General features: G+C 33.6%; 2 protein-coding genes across 2 annotated transcripts; one reads left to right on the top strand and one right to left on the bottom strand.

Annotated features, from left to right (window-relative positions):
* The first annotated feature begins 1,489 nt into the window (after positions 1-1,489).
* Positions 1,490-8,504, top strand: LOC107792991 (lipoyl synthase, mitochondrial). The gene is made up of 4 exons (XM_075246665.1): positions 1,490-2,102; positions 3,935-4,146; positions 5,286-5,665; positions 7,032-8,504. Exons 1-4 carry the CDS (start codon positions 1,648-1,650, stop codon positions 7,137-7,139), a joined length of 1,155 nt encoding a protein of 384 aa, XP_075102766.1. The 5' UTR covers positions 1,490-1,647; the 3' UTR covers positions 7,140-8,504.
* A 33-nt stretch (positions 8,505-8,537) lies between these two features.
* LOC107792992 (uncharacterized) lies at positions 8,538-13,606 on the bottom strand. The gene is made up of 2 exons (XM_016615261.2): positions 12,896-13,606; positions 8,538-8,890 (listed from the first exon to the last, which is right to left on the bottom strand). Exons 1-2 carry the CDS (start codon positions 13,190-13,192, stop codon positions 8,714-8,716), a joined length of 474 nt encoding a protein of 157 aa, XP_016470747.1. The 5' UTR covers positions 13,193-13,606; the 3' UTR covers positions 8,538-8,713.
* Positions 13,607-14,872: the final 1,266 nt, after the last annotated feature.

Below are 14,872 nucleotides of genomic sequence, written 5' to 3'. Positions count from 1 at the left end.
ATAGAAATATTATTAATAGTACTTTCTTTTCATATTATAGATATAGTATGTTTTTTCATTTCAACAAATAAGTATTTTCTTTTCACGATATAATTTTTTTTTTTTTCACTTTTTTTTTCATGATGTAGAAGAAAAAAAATTCTTTCATTTCAACAAAATGATGTAGTAAAAATATCTTCTTTCATTTCAACAAAATACAAAATGATGTAGTAAAAAGTATTTTTTTATTGCAACAAAAAGAGTATTTTCTTTTTATAATGTAAAAAAAGTATTTTCTTTCATTTCAACAAAATGAGTACTTTATTTTTGTGTTGTAGAATAGTACTTTCTTTTTCAACAAAAAAAAAATATTTTTTTTAGTTATGGAGCACAAATTTCAACGTTATTTTTGCATAAAAAAAGTAAAGCAACACATTAGTTACTTTGGGTTTGTGTGAATTTTTAGAAAAATATATTAAATTCTTGAAAAAATAGAGTCATAAAAATATTGGGTATTTGCGGGAGCACAAAAAATATAGGGACTTGGGAGAATGGTATTTGAGGAGAGTAGCATAAAAAATTATTTTTCTAAAAAATATTTTCTATTCTTTAACAATAACAACAACAACAACCCAGTATAATTCCACTAGTGGAGTCTGGGGAGGATAGTGTGTACACAAACCTTACCCCTACCCTTGGGTAGAGGCTGTTTCCGATAGACCCTCGGCTCCCTCCCTCCAAGAACTCCCCACCTTGCTCTTGGGGTAACTCGAACTCACAACCTCTTGGTTGGAAATGGAGAGTGCTCGCCACTAGAGCAACCCACTCTATTTTCTATTCTCTAACCAAAACAAAAAAATATTTTTCGAAAAAAGGTTTTCACTCATCAATGAAAATAAGTGATAAAACAACTCATTTTACATTAAAATATTTTATAGGAAAATATTTTAGATGCAAAACATTTTCCATAGTACCAAACACAGCCAAAAGAAGCCCATCTTTTTTCAACTACCGAGTGAGAACCAACTACCAACGCCTTGGAACGGTGAAGCGGAAAGGAGATAATTTCAGTTACTTGCCACTAGATCAACCCACTCTATTTTCTATTTTCTATTCTCTAACCAAAATAAAAAAATATTTTTCGAAAAAAGGTTTTCACTCATCAATGAAAATAAGTGATAAAATAACTCATTTTACATTAAAATATTTTATAGGAAAATATTTTAGATGCAAAACATTTTCCATAGTACCAAACAAAGCCAAAAGAAGCCCATCTTTTTTCAACTACCGAGTGAGAACCAACTACCAACGCCTTGGAACGGTGAAGCGGAAAGGAGATAATTTCAGTTACTTGCCACTAGATCAACCCACTCTATTTTCTATTTTCTATTCTCTAACCAAAACAAAAAAATATTTTTCGAAAAAAGGTTTTCACTCATCAATGAAAATAAGTGATAAAATAACTCATTTTACATTAAAATATTTTATAGGAAAACATTTTAGATGCAAAACATTTTCCATAGTACCAAACACAGCCAAAAAAAGCCCATCTCTTTTCAACTACCGAGTGAGAACCAACTACCAACGCCTTGGAACGGTGAAGTCCTTTCCGCCGAGAAAATCGAATCCAACTTTTCCGGCACCGGAAATACATTCAAACGCCGGAAAATGAATTCCCGTTTCACAACACTCTTTTTCCGATCACTCAAATCCGGTCACCGGCATAGCCACCACCACTACTTTCTCTTACCTCAATTCTTCTCTTCCTCCGCCCCAACGCCTACCTCTACTTCTCCACCTCTAACCCTAGAAGGCTTACGCCATCGGTTAGCCGCCGAGTCACCGACGCTAGGCGACTTTATAAGGCTGCAATCGGAAAACGAGTATTCCGTTGAGGTAGGTACGAAGAAGAAGCCGCTGCCGAAGCCGAAATGGATGAAAGAAGCCATCCCTGGTGGAGAGAAGTACACGCAGATTAAGAAGAAATTGAGGGAATTGAAACTGCACACTGTTTGTGAAGAAGCGAAATGCCCTAATTTGGGAGAGTGTTGGTCAGGTGGTGAAACTGGTACTGCTACCGCCACTATTATGATTCTCGGTGATACTTGCACCCGAGGTTGCAGGTGATGCTTATTACTATACTTTTATACTTTCTCCATTCCAATTTTTGTGATATAGTTTAACTCAACACGGAGTGTAAGAATAAAGGAATAGTTTTGAATCTTGTGGTTTAAACATGCCATAACATTTTTGTGGCTACATGTCTTTTCAAACTAGTGATGTTTAGAGCAGACTAATAAGGAAATAGCGTCACATAAACTGGTACGGGGGAGTATATGAATGCATTGGATAGGAATGCCCTTTTCCCTTGCCCATTGGGACTTAGGAGTTGGATTGAAACGAAATGTGCTTGATTAGATCCAAATGGATATAGCAAACTTATTTAGTTAACCCCGACTAGTTTAGGATTACAACATGGTGGAGTGTTGATTGATAAATTTGATTAATTTTAGCATTAAAAATCTTTTACTTACTTGTTCTTTTGTGATCCGTTGTTTCTATTCTGTTATGTTTTTAGCTAAGTTTGAATTAATTTCGAGAGATTGCAGGTCTTGTGAGACAACCCTCTATTGATTTTAGGTCTACCTAGTGATGTAACACTAGAAGGAAGGAAGGTGGGAGTTGTGGGGGGGCCAATGAGCGTAATCATGAAGAGGCAGACCTAAACAATTAATTTTTTTTGATGAAGTAAGAGATATTATAAAAAGCATCAAGAAGATGCAAAAGAGCACTGTCCAGGTGCTAATACAAAAGATGATATGTTAGCTCTGTACAGATGGTCCTATGCTAGTGTTAGGGAGCTAACAAAATCCAAAAATAATTCGGGGGAGCTAATAGAGGAGAGGTTACTCCAGCTATATAACAAAACTATACAATTAGCCTTCAAGGAGTAATTTGGAGTTGCTAAACCCTCAAAACATCTTCTGTTCCTTTTTGTCCAAATAGCTCAAAATATACATCCAGGAATCATTTTCTAGATCTTGCTGATGGACTTACCAACTTTCCATAAACTCCAGCTACTATAAGCATCTTTAATACTCTCTGGCATCATCCAGTTGAGTCCTAAAACTGAAAAGAATTCCAGATGTCTGTAGCAACTGGACAATGCAAAAATAGATGTCTGTTTGTTTCAAAATCTTGCTGGCATATATAGCATCTATTAACTATGGGGAATACTCCTTTTGCAAAGATTATCTTGAGTGAGGCACGCTTCCTTCAATGTAGTCCAGCTATGACATATAACTTTGGGGGGTAATTTTGTTTTCCAGATGAGCTTCCAAGGCCAATTGTCCACCATTTCATTTTGGCTAATATTGTGTAGGTATCCTGCTTTCACTGTGTATATTCCTTTAGTACTTGCTCCCCATGTGAGTATATTTGGACATGTGAGAGGAGTCGGTGAAGGTGTTAGTGGTTGTTGGTAATGGTAAGGTGTTTACGCTCTTTTGTGAAACTTTTCTTGCTTTTGGTGCTTTCTGCAACTTATATTAAGGAATTTATCGTAGAGTTTATAACTAGTTAGGTCTTAGGCAAATAGATCGGGGTCCTCTGAACTTGATGACTTTATTCAGTGCACACCTAAACTTTATGTTTGGCCTAATTACCCCCTTGAACTTAGCAATTTGATAGCCTCGAAACCCACCCACCCCCAGGATGTTGATGTTATTGCAAAGTGCGTGAATACACTCTCTTTTAGGAAAAATATTAAGAAAGACGCATTGTATTTAGATCATCTTTTCCTTTCCTAGTCCACCAGTTCGTAGTTTATATAATCCGTTGAGGATTCGAGGAGGTTAGAGGAGACCTCTTTATGTAGCCTAGTTTGGATTTTGAGAGAAATAAGTTGCAATATATGAGAAAACGATCCTTTTAATGATCTCTGCTTCTTTAACAGATTCTGCAATGTGAAGACATCACGCACTCCACCCCCTCCGGACCCAAATGAACCTTCTAATGTAGCCGAGGCCATTGCTTCGTGGGGTCTGGATTATGTTGTTATTACTAGTGTTGACCGTGATGATCTACCTGATCAAGGAAGCGGTCATTTTGCTGAGACAGTGCAGAAGTTGAAAACCCTGAAGCCAAATATGCTCATAGAAGCACTTGGTATGAGTTCCATGCTTTTATGTTTTTTAAACTTGATTTTATGGAAGTGGAGTTTGTATGCTTGTCGTTTTTATTTTAATTTGATGGTTTTTAAGAAGTTTGTGACCAACCAAATAACTGCTTTTAGGTTGATAGAAAGACAACTGATCTGGTACCTGATGGATAAGGTCTGGGAAATCCCAATGATGCCCTTTTAAGCATCTGGATAGGCTGATTTGTCGTGGCTAAGAATCTATTGATAGAGGAGCTTAACAATAGGAACCATGACACTTCGTTGAAACCCACATGTTTGATATGTGTCTGAGATTTTTGACATCTCGTTTTGTCTTAGACATGTGAAATATGATCAAAACTAATACTTCATTTTGATGCATTCTCTTTGACTGCCAAGTTACACTTAGAGAAGTGTTTTGCCTTGTTTTAACTTTTTCAAATTCTGAAGGAGGTCTAAGGCTCCATTTCAGTGTCATAAAATGTTCTTCTGGGATAGTAAAATAAAGGAAGAAAATATTTAGACACGTGTTAGTTTAAATGAAAAATGAAAATATATGAACTAAGAAGCTGTGGGTGGTTACAACTTCTCTTCAAAGTCCTATAGCTTTTAAAGCATTTGATTTTCAGTAGTATTTTCTGGCAGGAAATTTCTTAAGTGTGTATTCTCCGGACCCCACCTGAGGGAATGTAGTGGGTTTGTTGTTGTTGTTGTTGTGTTCTCCAACTTTGCCATTGGCGGAACACATAAAAAATTTGGCAAAAAATACCTTTGTCTAGTTCTATTCCTTTTCCAGATCAATGTCAATTGGGTAATCTAACTACAAAATCAACTTGCCACCGGTCATGCATGAATTTGACATTTAAGTTCGGACTAGCAATTTTCGTCCAACTGCTCTTTTCCGTTTCCATTCTGGAAGTTTTTTTTTTTAAAAGAAAAAGGCAACAGTGAAAGTAACGTATTAGCCATTTGAACTTGTTACTTTGTCTACGTAATTAACATGATAGAAGTTATCGTTACATTTTCAAGCTTCTCAAAAATCTATTTCCAAGAATTTTCCTTTTCCTTCTGATAACCCAGATTCTATTTATTTTTTTGACCTTACCATGCTAGAAGTCGTGGTATTGATGTTGTTCTTATCCTGCAGTTCCAGACTTTCGAGGAGACCCTAGCTGTGTTGAGAAAGTTGCAAAATCTGGATTAGATGTTTTTGCTCACAACATTGAAACAGTTGAAGAGCTTCAGCGTGTAGTACGAGATCATCGTGCTAACTTCAAGCAATCTATGGATGTTCTGATGATGGCAAAGGACTGTGCCCCTGCTGGTACATTGACGAAGACGTCCGTAATGTTGGGTTGTGGGGAAACACCTGACCAAGTTGTTAAAACAATGGAGAAGGTGCGAGCAGCAGGGGTTGATGTAATGACATTTGGTCAGTACATGAGACCAACAAAGCGTCACATGCCTGTATCAGAATACATAACTCCTGAGGCCTTTGAGAACTATCGTGTACTCGGCATGGAAATGGTTTGTTTATGACCTTTTTTATTTCGTACATAGGTCCTACATGCCTTGTTTTTTGGTAGGATTAATTATCTCCCTTGAGGTTTTGTCCTAATTACATAGGCCTACCTATGGTTTTTCAAATCAATTAAATTTCACCTTTTTCTAAAAAAGTTTGTGTGTAACAAAAAGTTAGTCTCATTTTATAATTGGTCAATTTGGCCTGATCGGAATAAACACTGTGAAAGCTTATTACTTGCACTTGGGACAATGACACAGCCAGTGAGGTTCTAACCAGTGTTTTAAAAGGCGTTTTCGGGGCGAGCCCTGGGGCGAGGCGCACCAAAAAACGCCCCGGGGTGATGGTGTAGGGCGAAAGTCTCAAGAGGCGTACGCCCAGCAATTCGGGGCGTACGCCCGGGCGTTCGGGGCGTACGCTCGGGCGTTTAAGGCGAGTTTTTTTAGTGAGGTAAGCCCCAGAGATTTTCTCAAATTAAAACAAAGTTTGTTGAATAAGTCATTCATATAATACCCAAAATTTCAAAATTCAGCTTGGTAATTACTCAAAAGTTTTAAAAAGGAACTGAAATGTATTAAATTTAAAAGTCAAGACCTTTTTTATTGATTGAAGCCCCAATTCATGGTTTTTTCCAATTCTTTATCTTGTCCGCTAGTCTGCTAATATCTCCCAAAAGCAATGAATATTCAATTTTATTTTTACAAATACAAAGAGAAACATTCTCTTTCGTATCAGCAAGTTCAAAGTTCAAATTGAAGGTTAGTCATCCATTTTGTTCCTCCATGTAGAAAACATTATTTTTTTCTACTCAAGTTACTTGAGCTTCTAAGTACCGTACAATAGATTGTTTTGACTAGTTTTTTGTGGGGATGAAGCGCGCGCGCGCGCGCGCACACACACACACATATATATATATATATATATATATATATATATATATATATATATATATATATTTCACATATTTATAGTTTTCTTTATTTTTTATGCAATTTTACCTGTTTATAAATATTTATTGTAATTATATTATTTTATAAAATATTAAAAATTAAATACCTATGGGGCTTATGCCCTACTGAGACATATGTAAAACACCTCTTACACCTACGCCTTTAAAAACACTGGTCATAGGCTCAATATCAGAACACTGGTTCTAACCAAGGCGTGTCTTTTGAAAAATATTCCCAAAAAAACTCTGATAGCTTTTCTCTTTATTATTGTACCTATTTTCTGCAATACCGAATGGGACTAAATCTAGAACTGCTAGATTTTCTGGTAACATGATTGAACTTGAAGCTTAAGAGGAAGTGTTTGTTTGCTTTACTGGCATTATTTGTGTTTAGCTAATATATTTTCCTGAATTGCTGGCAGGGATTTCGATATGTGGCGTCTGGCCCCATGGTTAGGTCCTCATACAAGGCAGGTGAATTCTATATTAAATCCATGATAGAATCAGATCGTGCAGCATCTTCGGTGTAAGCTTCTGGTCTTCAAATCGTGTCTTTTCATACCACAGGGTTGAATGTCCACACAAGTTTTTTTGCGAATAAAAAGAAGGTTTGTCATTTAACTCTTATTCCTCTATGGCATCTTTCCATAAGAGAGTGGAGAGCAAGAGAAAGATATAGGTTTTGCAAGTCTGGTTAGCTTTAGCTTTTGCCCCATATATACCCTCATTTATGAAGTAAGTATAAGTTGTAGTTGTATATCTACCTTACTGTAAATCTGTTCCATCTGTCACTATTCTCAAGTTCTTTGTTGAAATCAATAGGGAAAAGAAAATCTATACAACGGCTGTCCTGTGGGCATTCACAGTGTTGGATACTCTAGACTTATAATTAAAATGAGCATCAGAGTCTAACAAGAATAAGCAAGCTACTACACAATCTCTATTTACACTGGGGTTGTACTTTTTCACTTTCAGCGTTATAGATAAACGAGACTATCTGGCGGTGGGAAAGAGAGTTAAACATAAATTTCAAACTTTGGAAAAAAAAATCATATACTATTGACAGGCCAACTTGCATGTCTGTGAGAAAGAAAATGAATTCGTGTCTATGAAGAGATTATTGAGATTGTAATCCCTATGGAGGTCTTTGGAAAAGGAAATTATTGTTGGGATGTGCAGCTTCTGTTCCCTCTTTTGGGATGAATTTTGGGCAGTGAGCTCACTATTTTTTTTTCAATAACAAAGAACTTATGTTTCTATAAAATTCTCCTGCATATCGATGGAGACCCAAGAGCAAGACGCACTCTCCGGACTCTCCCTCCGGTCCACTTTAAGTGATTTTTTAACCTTTTTTGTGGTAAAAAATATTTTAGTTCTTCATATATCAGGAAGGAATTAACTTCTAGGAGTAATTTATTATATTTTTAATGAGTAAATTAAGATTAATATGGTCAATTTTATTATTAATTAATGCTAAAAGATAAATTTTTTAATGTGTTAAAAGAACCAAAAAATAATGTCACTTTAATATAGAAAACATACAAATTTGACTTTGAAAGTTGTGAGAAAGAGAGTGGTGTCAACGTCTCAAAATGGAAAGTGTTACGAAAATTCGGATGGGTGAAGCTTCAGAGTCAATCCAATATACCAAAGGGACCTAAAATCAGAAACAGAAGATTAACTTCCCAACTAGTAGATGATTCCTATTCCAACGAAAAAGAGACGTAAAATAGATTCTTCCAAAATATCAAAAGCTACGAGCTGTAGCTGAGTCAAAAGTAGGGACAGAGGACGCAAAAAAAAGGAAAACAAAAACGATAATATTGTGTAGGAGGCACACTTATGCATATCAATGTACAGAAGTTAAACTCTTTAATATAAAAGGAAAAAGAAAAGAAGAGGTGGAGTTGGAACATACCCTGGAGTAATGAAGAAAGCCAGTAGGCAAATCACATTACACTATGTAAATACAATGACAAGTTCCTCAAGGGGAAAAAAGGCCCTTAAGTTTTCATCTCACTATGAGTGGGACATTTCTACCAATATCTACTTTTACAGGTTCAGGATAATGATATCCATAGATTTCAGTTTCATATCTGTATTGTCAATTGAGAATATGGCCAATAGAAGTTAAGGCTGGACTTGAAGACGCGTCGTCGTCTTGATGACGGGGTTGAGAAATACACTCTGGAGGACAAGGTGGAGGTGCAGGATGTGCAATGAAGGTAGGAACTTCTTCTCCGGGCATCAGTACTGAGACTCCGTTCGCGTAAAAAGTCATCTGAAGCAATAACAAAGAAAATCAGAAAAGCAGCTCCGCGTAGTTGAGAAACATTTAAAACAAATGAACTTAACTTATATACGCCGACAATGTAAAGAATTTAATACTTTAAGTGTGGTTTACCCTTGTTGACGGCTACTTGCAATGTCTGGAAGTTAAAATGAAGGAATGAAACCAAAAGAGCATATATATTCATATGTTAAGTGTTTAGTTCTCTCCACCCTCTTTTTGCTGATAAAGTGGTTCAATCCACCATTAAGCATTTGTAAAACATGATTCTAGCAATCAATTAACTAAACATCTAAAGCATAGAATGTAGCTTTACGAATAATCTCGTGAATATTACTAGACAAGTGTTGCTTAGCTAAAAAGGAACAGTTAACAAGTATCTCATAATGTAGCCAGCTATAGAATTTTCAGATATTCCCACTCATACTCCATCTAGAATGTGAATTTTTAAACCAATTCAATAATCTGCTCCATTATTCTCCAAAAATAAAAAAAATAAAATAATAATGAGACAATGTTGAACCCCTTATGCCTTTTTAAAGGCATGGGAAAGGTCTGCATACACTCTATCCTCCCCGTACCTCACTTGTGAGACTACACTGGGTATGTTGTTGCTGTTGTTGAACCCAGCATTAACTCACACCAGGAAAGGAACAAAAGTGGAGTACTCCTGAGTGTGGCTTAGTAGTCAGTGAAATGGGTTGATTACTGCTCCTATGAGAGCAACTCCAACCTTGTCCCCTTGGGGGACAAAAATGGGGAAATTTCACTCCAACACTCCCCCATTTTTGTCCCCATTCCAAAATGGGGAGTGAATAGTATCTTCCCAAATTTGGGGAAACACTATTATCTCCCCATTTAATATTCTCTATTAAAATATTATTATTTTTATTATTTAATCTTTTAATTTATCTTTTTATATATACTTAATTATGTTTATATAATATATTTACCTAATTAATTTTTCATCTTAACTTGGACGTATAATTTTGAAAAATTAATTATCGTGCATCTATTTTTTTTTTAAATGTAAAATTGGTAGTTAATTTTATTATGAGTTATAATTGTATGAAAATGATATATCCATCACAAAAAATGAAAGGTGCAAATATAAAATATTTGATGTTGCTAAAATTGAAAATACATTAAAATTGAAAATACATTAAAATTAAAAATACATTAAATTAAAATACATTAAAATTAATCTTGTATCGCAATAATTTTACTTTTATTTGTATTATTAGTTAATCCATAATTGCTTACAAATTATATTATTTAAAATTTTATGGAATTGTTGTAATGGAAATTACAAATTAATGAAAATAAAAGATGGAATTTGTTTAATGAAAATTAAAAAATAAAATTGAAATGAAAGATATTAATATAATATAGAAGAGAGAGAAGAATATAAAAAAGAATATTCTCTTTTGGGGGAAAAATTGGAGAATGATTGGAGTAAAGTTGTCCCAAAATGGGAGCAAAGGTTGGAGATGCCCCGAGATTTTAGGTTTAAAAGCATTGATGGAAGGTAGCAGGTATCTCGGAATATTAGTTGCGGAAAATTAGTTGAGGTGCGTCAAATTGGCCCAATTATTAAAAGAGAAAGAACAAAAAAAAAAGGTTATATCTCGGAAAATTAGTTGAGGTGCGTCAAATTGGCCCAATTATTAAAAGAGAAAGAACAAAAAAAAGGTCATATCTCGAAAAATTAGTTGAGGTGCGTCAAACGACCCAATTATTAAAAGAGAGAGAACAAAAAAAAAGGTCATATGTCATTCTGGTCTCTAAAGTCAAAATTATGGTAGGATGTCATATAAGCTATAGCTTCATCTCTCCTTACCACATAATTATTTTTGGCTAGATACTGGGACAAACTGACCAAAAAATTGTAAATCAGTCAATTAAAAAAAACATGTTTTGAATGGCTCCTTGTATAAAATAGCATATCCTGGGCATTAATGTCTTCTATTATGCATAAAACTGGGACATACAACATGGGTTTCAATCACAAAAGTCTTTTTAACTTGAATAGTACCATGCAAAACCACAATGGGGTCATGATAGCAACCTCTTGTCCAATATAATTTTGGACATTGTATTTTTCTTTGATAACTGATAAATTCCCGAGGATAAATGGCGCTCGATTCAAAATTCAATGGATAATAGGCTCACCCCTTTATCGTTATTCACTTAAATACCAGACGTTTAACTGTGACAAAGTTTGAACTCGTGACGCACGCCTAACCACATTGCAGATGCTGCGTATTTTACCACTAGACCATTTACCTAGGGACAATTATATTTCATGATGCTGAAAAGAAGCATTTTACACAACAATTTTTTTGTAATTTAACCATATGCTATTCGAAATCTACCGAGGATTTAGGAGGCAAAGCACTTCCTACACAACAAATTGTTACTTACACAGAGAAAATCACCGAATTAAAAACTATCTTTAACCGGAATAATATTATCACTTTTTCTTTTTGGTCTGAGGCATAAATTTTTCAACGACATGATTATCACGAATCATCAACAGTCACTAAGGTCTACCAAATGATAATTATGAATAGAATCCCAGTCAAATAATCCAGCTATATACTATAATAGCCATAATTATGTGAAAAAACAATAATGGCATTAAGGAAAAAAGCAATTAACTGTCACAGAAAAGTTAGTTAGCCTACTCATTATGGTCCTTAAAACATACTAGAAACCTAGAATAACCACGTATATTTCCATTCGTAATACTTACTTTTAATTTCTATGTCCAATAAAATATTAAATGTATAATAGAAAAGTATAGTCACACCTCTATGTAACAGTATCCCTAGTTTTTCTCGAAACCGATTTTTATATTATGTTACACTCCCTCCGTTTCAATTTTGATGATACACTTTACTTATTAGTTAGTTCAAAAAAGAATGATACATTTCTACGATTGGAAATAATTCAACTTTAAACTCTTTATTTTACTCATTTCACCCTTAATGAGAAGCTTTTATAACCACACAAATGACATGGTCTCACAAAGCTTTTACCCCATCAGGCTTCTAAGATCACACGTTTCAAAAGTCTTTTTTTTTTTCTTAACCTCCGTGTCGAGTTAAACTAACTCATCTAAATTGAAACCGAGGAAATAATATATCTCATCCATAATAGCACTTCAATATAATAACAAAAAAATATCGGAACAACCGAAATTGTTATAAAGATGTTTGACAGTAATTGACATGTTATGATCACATAGCACTGTTCCTCCTACTAAGCAAAGTACAAGCGCTGAAGCAACGATTAAAAGATACACAAATGACAAATTGCTCCATAAAGCACTTTAAAAAAATATTTTTTTATATATATGAGTTGTTTTATACACTCACAAGTAAGCAATACACTTATGAGAGGTAACTATAAGTTAATATTTGTGATAAACGGTAATAATAACCTGGTAAAATATAGTTAACATATTATCACCATGTTAAACTGCACTGAAGGAGTAAAAAATATATTTACACATGCATGTGAATACATTATTATTAATTTTTTTACAACGGTAGCATCCGATATTTGCTATTTCCTATCAGCATAGTTGTATAAATTATTTGACTTATATAAAATTACATTAAATTGGAATTTAACACTAATAATGTATTTTAATTTGTAACAACTAACAAGTAAAATGTAATATTTTCGAGGCTGTTAATCCTTATTTTTATAAAGGATTGCATATAGTACTTATATTTTAAATGATCTAATAATTTCACGATAACTATAAATAAAATCAAATAAAATTATTTGTTTAAATAAGTCAGATAACATATCGAGAAAATAACACTGTATAAACGCTCTCAAAATAATAGTCTGATTTTTTATTTTTTTTTGTATATATATACATTCTCTATGTTATATTTAAAAATTATATTTTTGATATAATTTCGATACGGGCTAAAAGTGAAAATATAATACAATTTTGGAAGAGAGAAAGAGAGAACATACCTCGGGAGATGGGTAATCAAGCTTCCTTTGAACCCTCATTTGAGCAACAAGATCAGTACTACTCCGGCCACCGGAAGAGGAAGATCTTCGCCGGAGAAACCTCTCAAAAATAGCCATAACTAAGAACATAGAAATAAGAATAGCAGTTGCAACAAAACCAAATGACACAGCATTTACAGAGTTGTCAAAGCTTCTCCAATGATTACTATCTTCTCCTCCTTCTACACCACCACTTACCGCTGGTGCCACACTTGAAATTGGTGGTGTACTACTACCACTAATTATATGTCTTCCCATTTGAGTAAAAACAAACTACTCTGTTTTTGTCTCATCACCAATTAACCAATAACTAACCAGTTTGTTGTTGCACTCAATGTGTTTGAGTTTTTGCCTAACTGAAAACTGCCAGATTTGGAGAAAAAAGAGAGAATTGAACAAGGGAGGCTACTATTCAAGAAACAGAGAAAGACCCAATTTTTCTTTCATACACAAGACTCTACACTTTACTTGGTTGATGAAATTGGAGAGAGAGAGAGAGAGAGAGATTTTGTGTGTGTGTGTGTGATGATGATGATGGATTCGAGGTGGGTAACTTTCAAAGATTTACGCTAATACTATAATAAAAGTTGGTTTAGTTTACTACTAAGCTTCTTGAAATGGACAAACAGAGGGTGGAGGGAGAAGAAAAAGTGTAGAGCTTTGGGATGGGCAAATGGAGGAGGAGAAAAAGGAATACTACTAGAAAATCAAGGTAAACTAGAGTTTGTTTAAGATAATAATGCTCTTTAATTGGAAGCTAACTATGGTTAGTGGAGAATACAGTGTATTTCAAATACACATAAGAAAGTAGCCATGTGACAAAAATAAAAAAAGTTACAATTATAGACTCGTTCAGAATTTGATGATCACGGGTCTCATGGTTATTAATGCAATTAAACTAGTAAAGGAGGTTGAATTCAAATATATATTTAATCAGTTCGATCGATTTTGAACTAATTCGCTCCGATTCGGTGTAAAATACTTATATATATGGAGTTTTCGGGTGTCGTGCGATCCCGAATGACCTACATAGATCCGCCCCTAGTTACACTAATACTTTCTGGTACGAGTTTAAGTTATACACAATGTTAATACTTTTAAAATTTTTATATCAGCATGCCATCTTTACTATAAAATTTTATGAGGAAAAGACCAAAACAATACATCATATTTGGTTTTAGAATCAAAGTCATACATATTCTTTCACATAGAGCACTAATAGTACATTTACTTTAATAAAGTGGTGCACTTTTAGTCATAACACTGAAAAAAGTCCAAAAACATATATTATCTTTGGCTTTAGACTCAAAGTCATACATATTCTTCTACATGGAGTACTAATAGTCCATTTACTTTAACAAAGTGGTGCACTTTTAGTCATAACACTAAACACATTTTAATTTTTAACAGAAATCTAAGATCTGACAAAATATTTGTCCCTTTATTTTCTTATTACCGAAAGAAATAAAGATGACAGATTTATCTAGATAGCAAATAGTAAATATACATAGAATTTATTTACTAATTATCTATTTACTATACGTAAAATATACATTTTACTAAGAAATGTTAAACACCGTTAATTTTTATTTGCAATAATTTTTATCTAGATAACCTCAAATGTTATCTAGATTTTTTATTATATATACATAAAATAAAAATAAATATTATGTTTACTATACGCTGACTCCCATAAAATAAAAAAATCTAATCAATATATATTACGTATATTTATTTTAGTAATAAAATTTATTTTACTCTCCGCAATGATTTTACGTATATTTATTTTATGTCAACGTATAGTAAATATTATGTATATAATAAAAAATATACGAAGGTTATCTAGATAAAAATCATTACAAATAAAAATTAATGGTGTTTAACATTTCTTAGTAAAATGTATATTTTACGTATAGTAAATAAATTCTATGTATATTT

Source organism: Nicotiana tabacum, chromosome 23, assembly GCF_000715075.1.
Source record: "Nicotiana tabacum cultivar K326 chromosome 23, ASM71507v2, whole genome shotgun sequence".
Lineage (NCBI taxonomy): Eukaryota > Viridiplantae > Streptophyta > Magnoliopsida > Solanales > Solanaceae > Nicotiana > Nicotiana tabacum.
The sequence above is the reverse complement of the archived record's forward strand: the minus strand, read 5'-3'. Positions and strand labels throughout refer to the sequence as shown.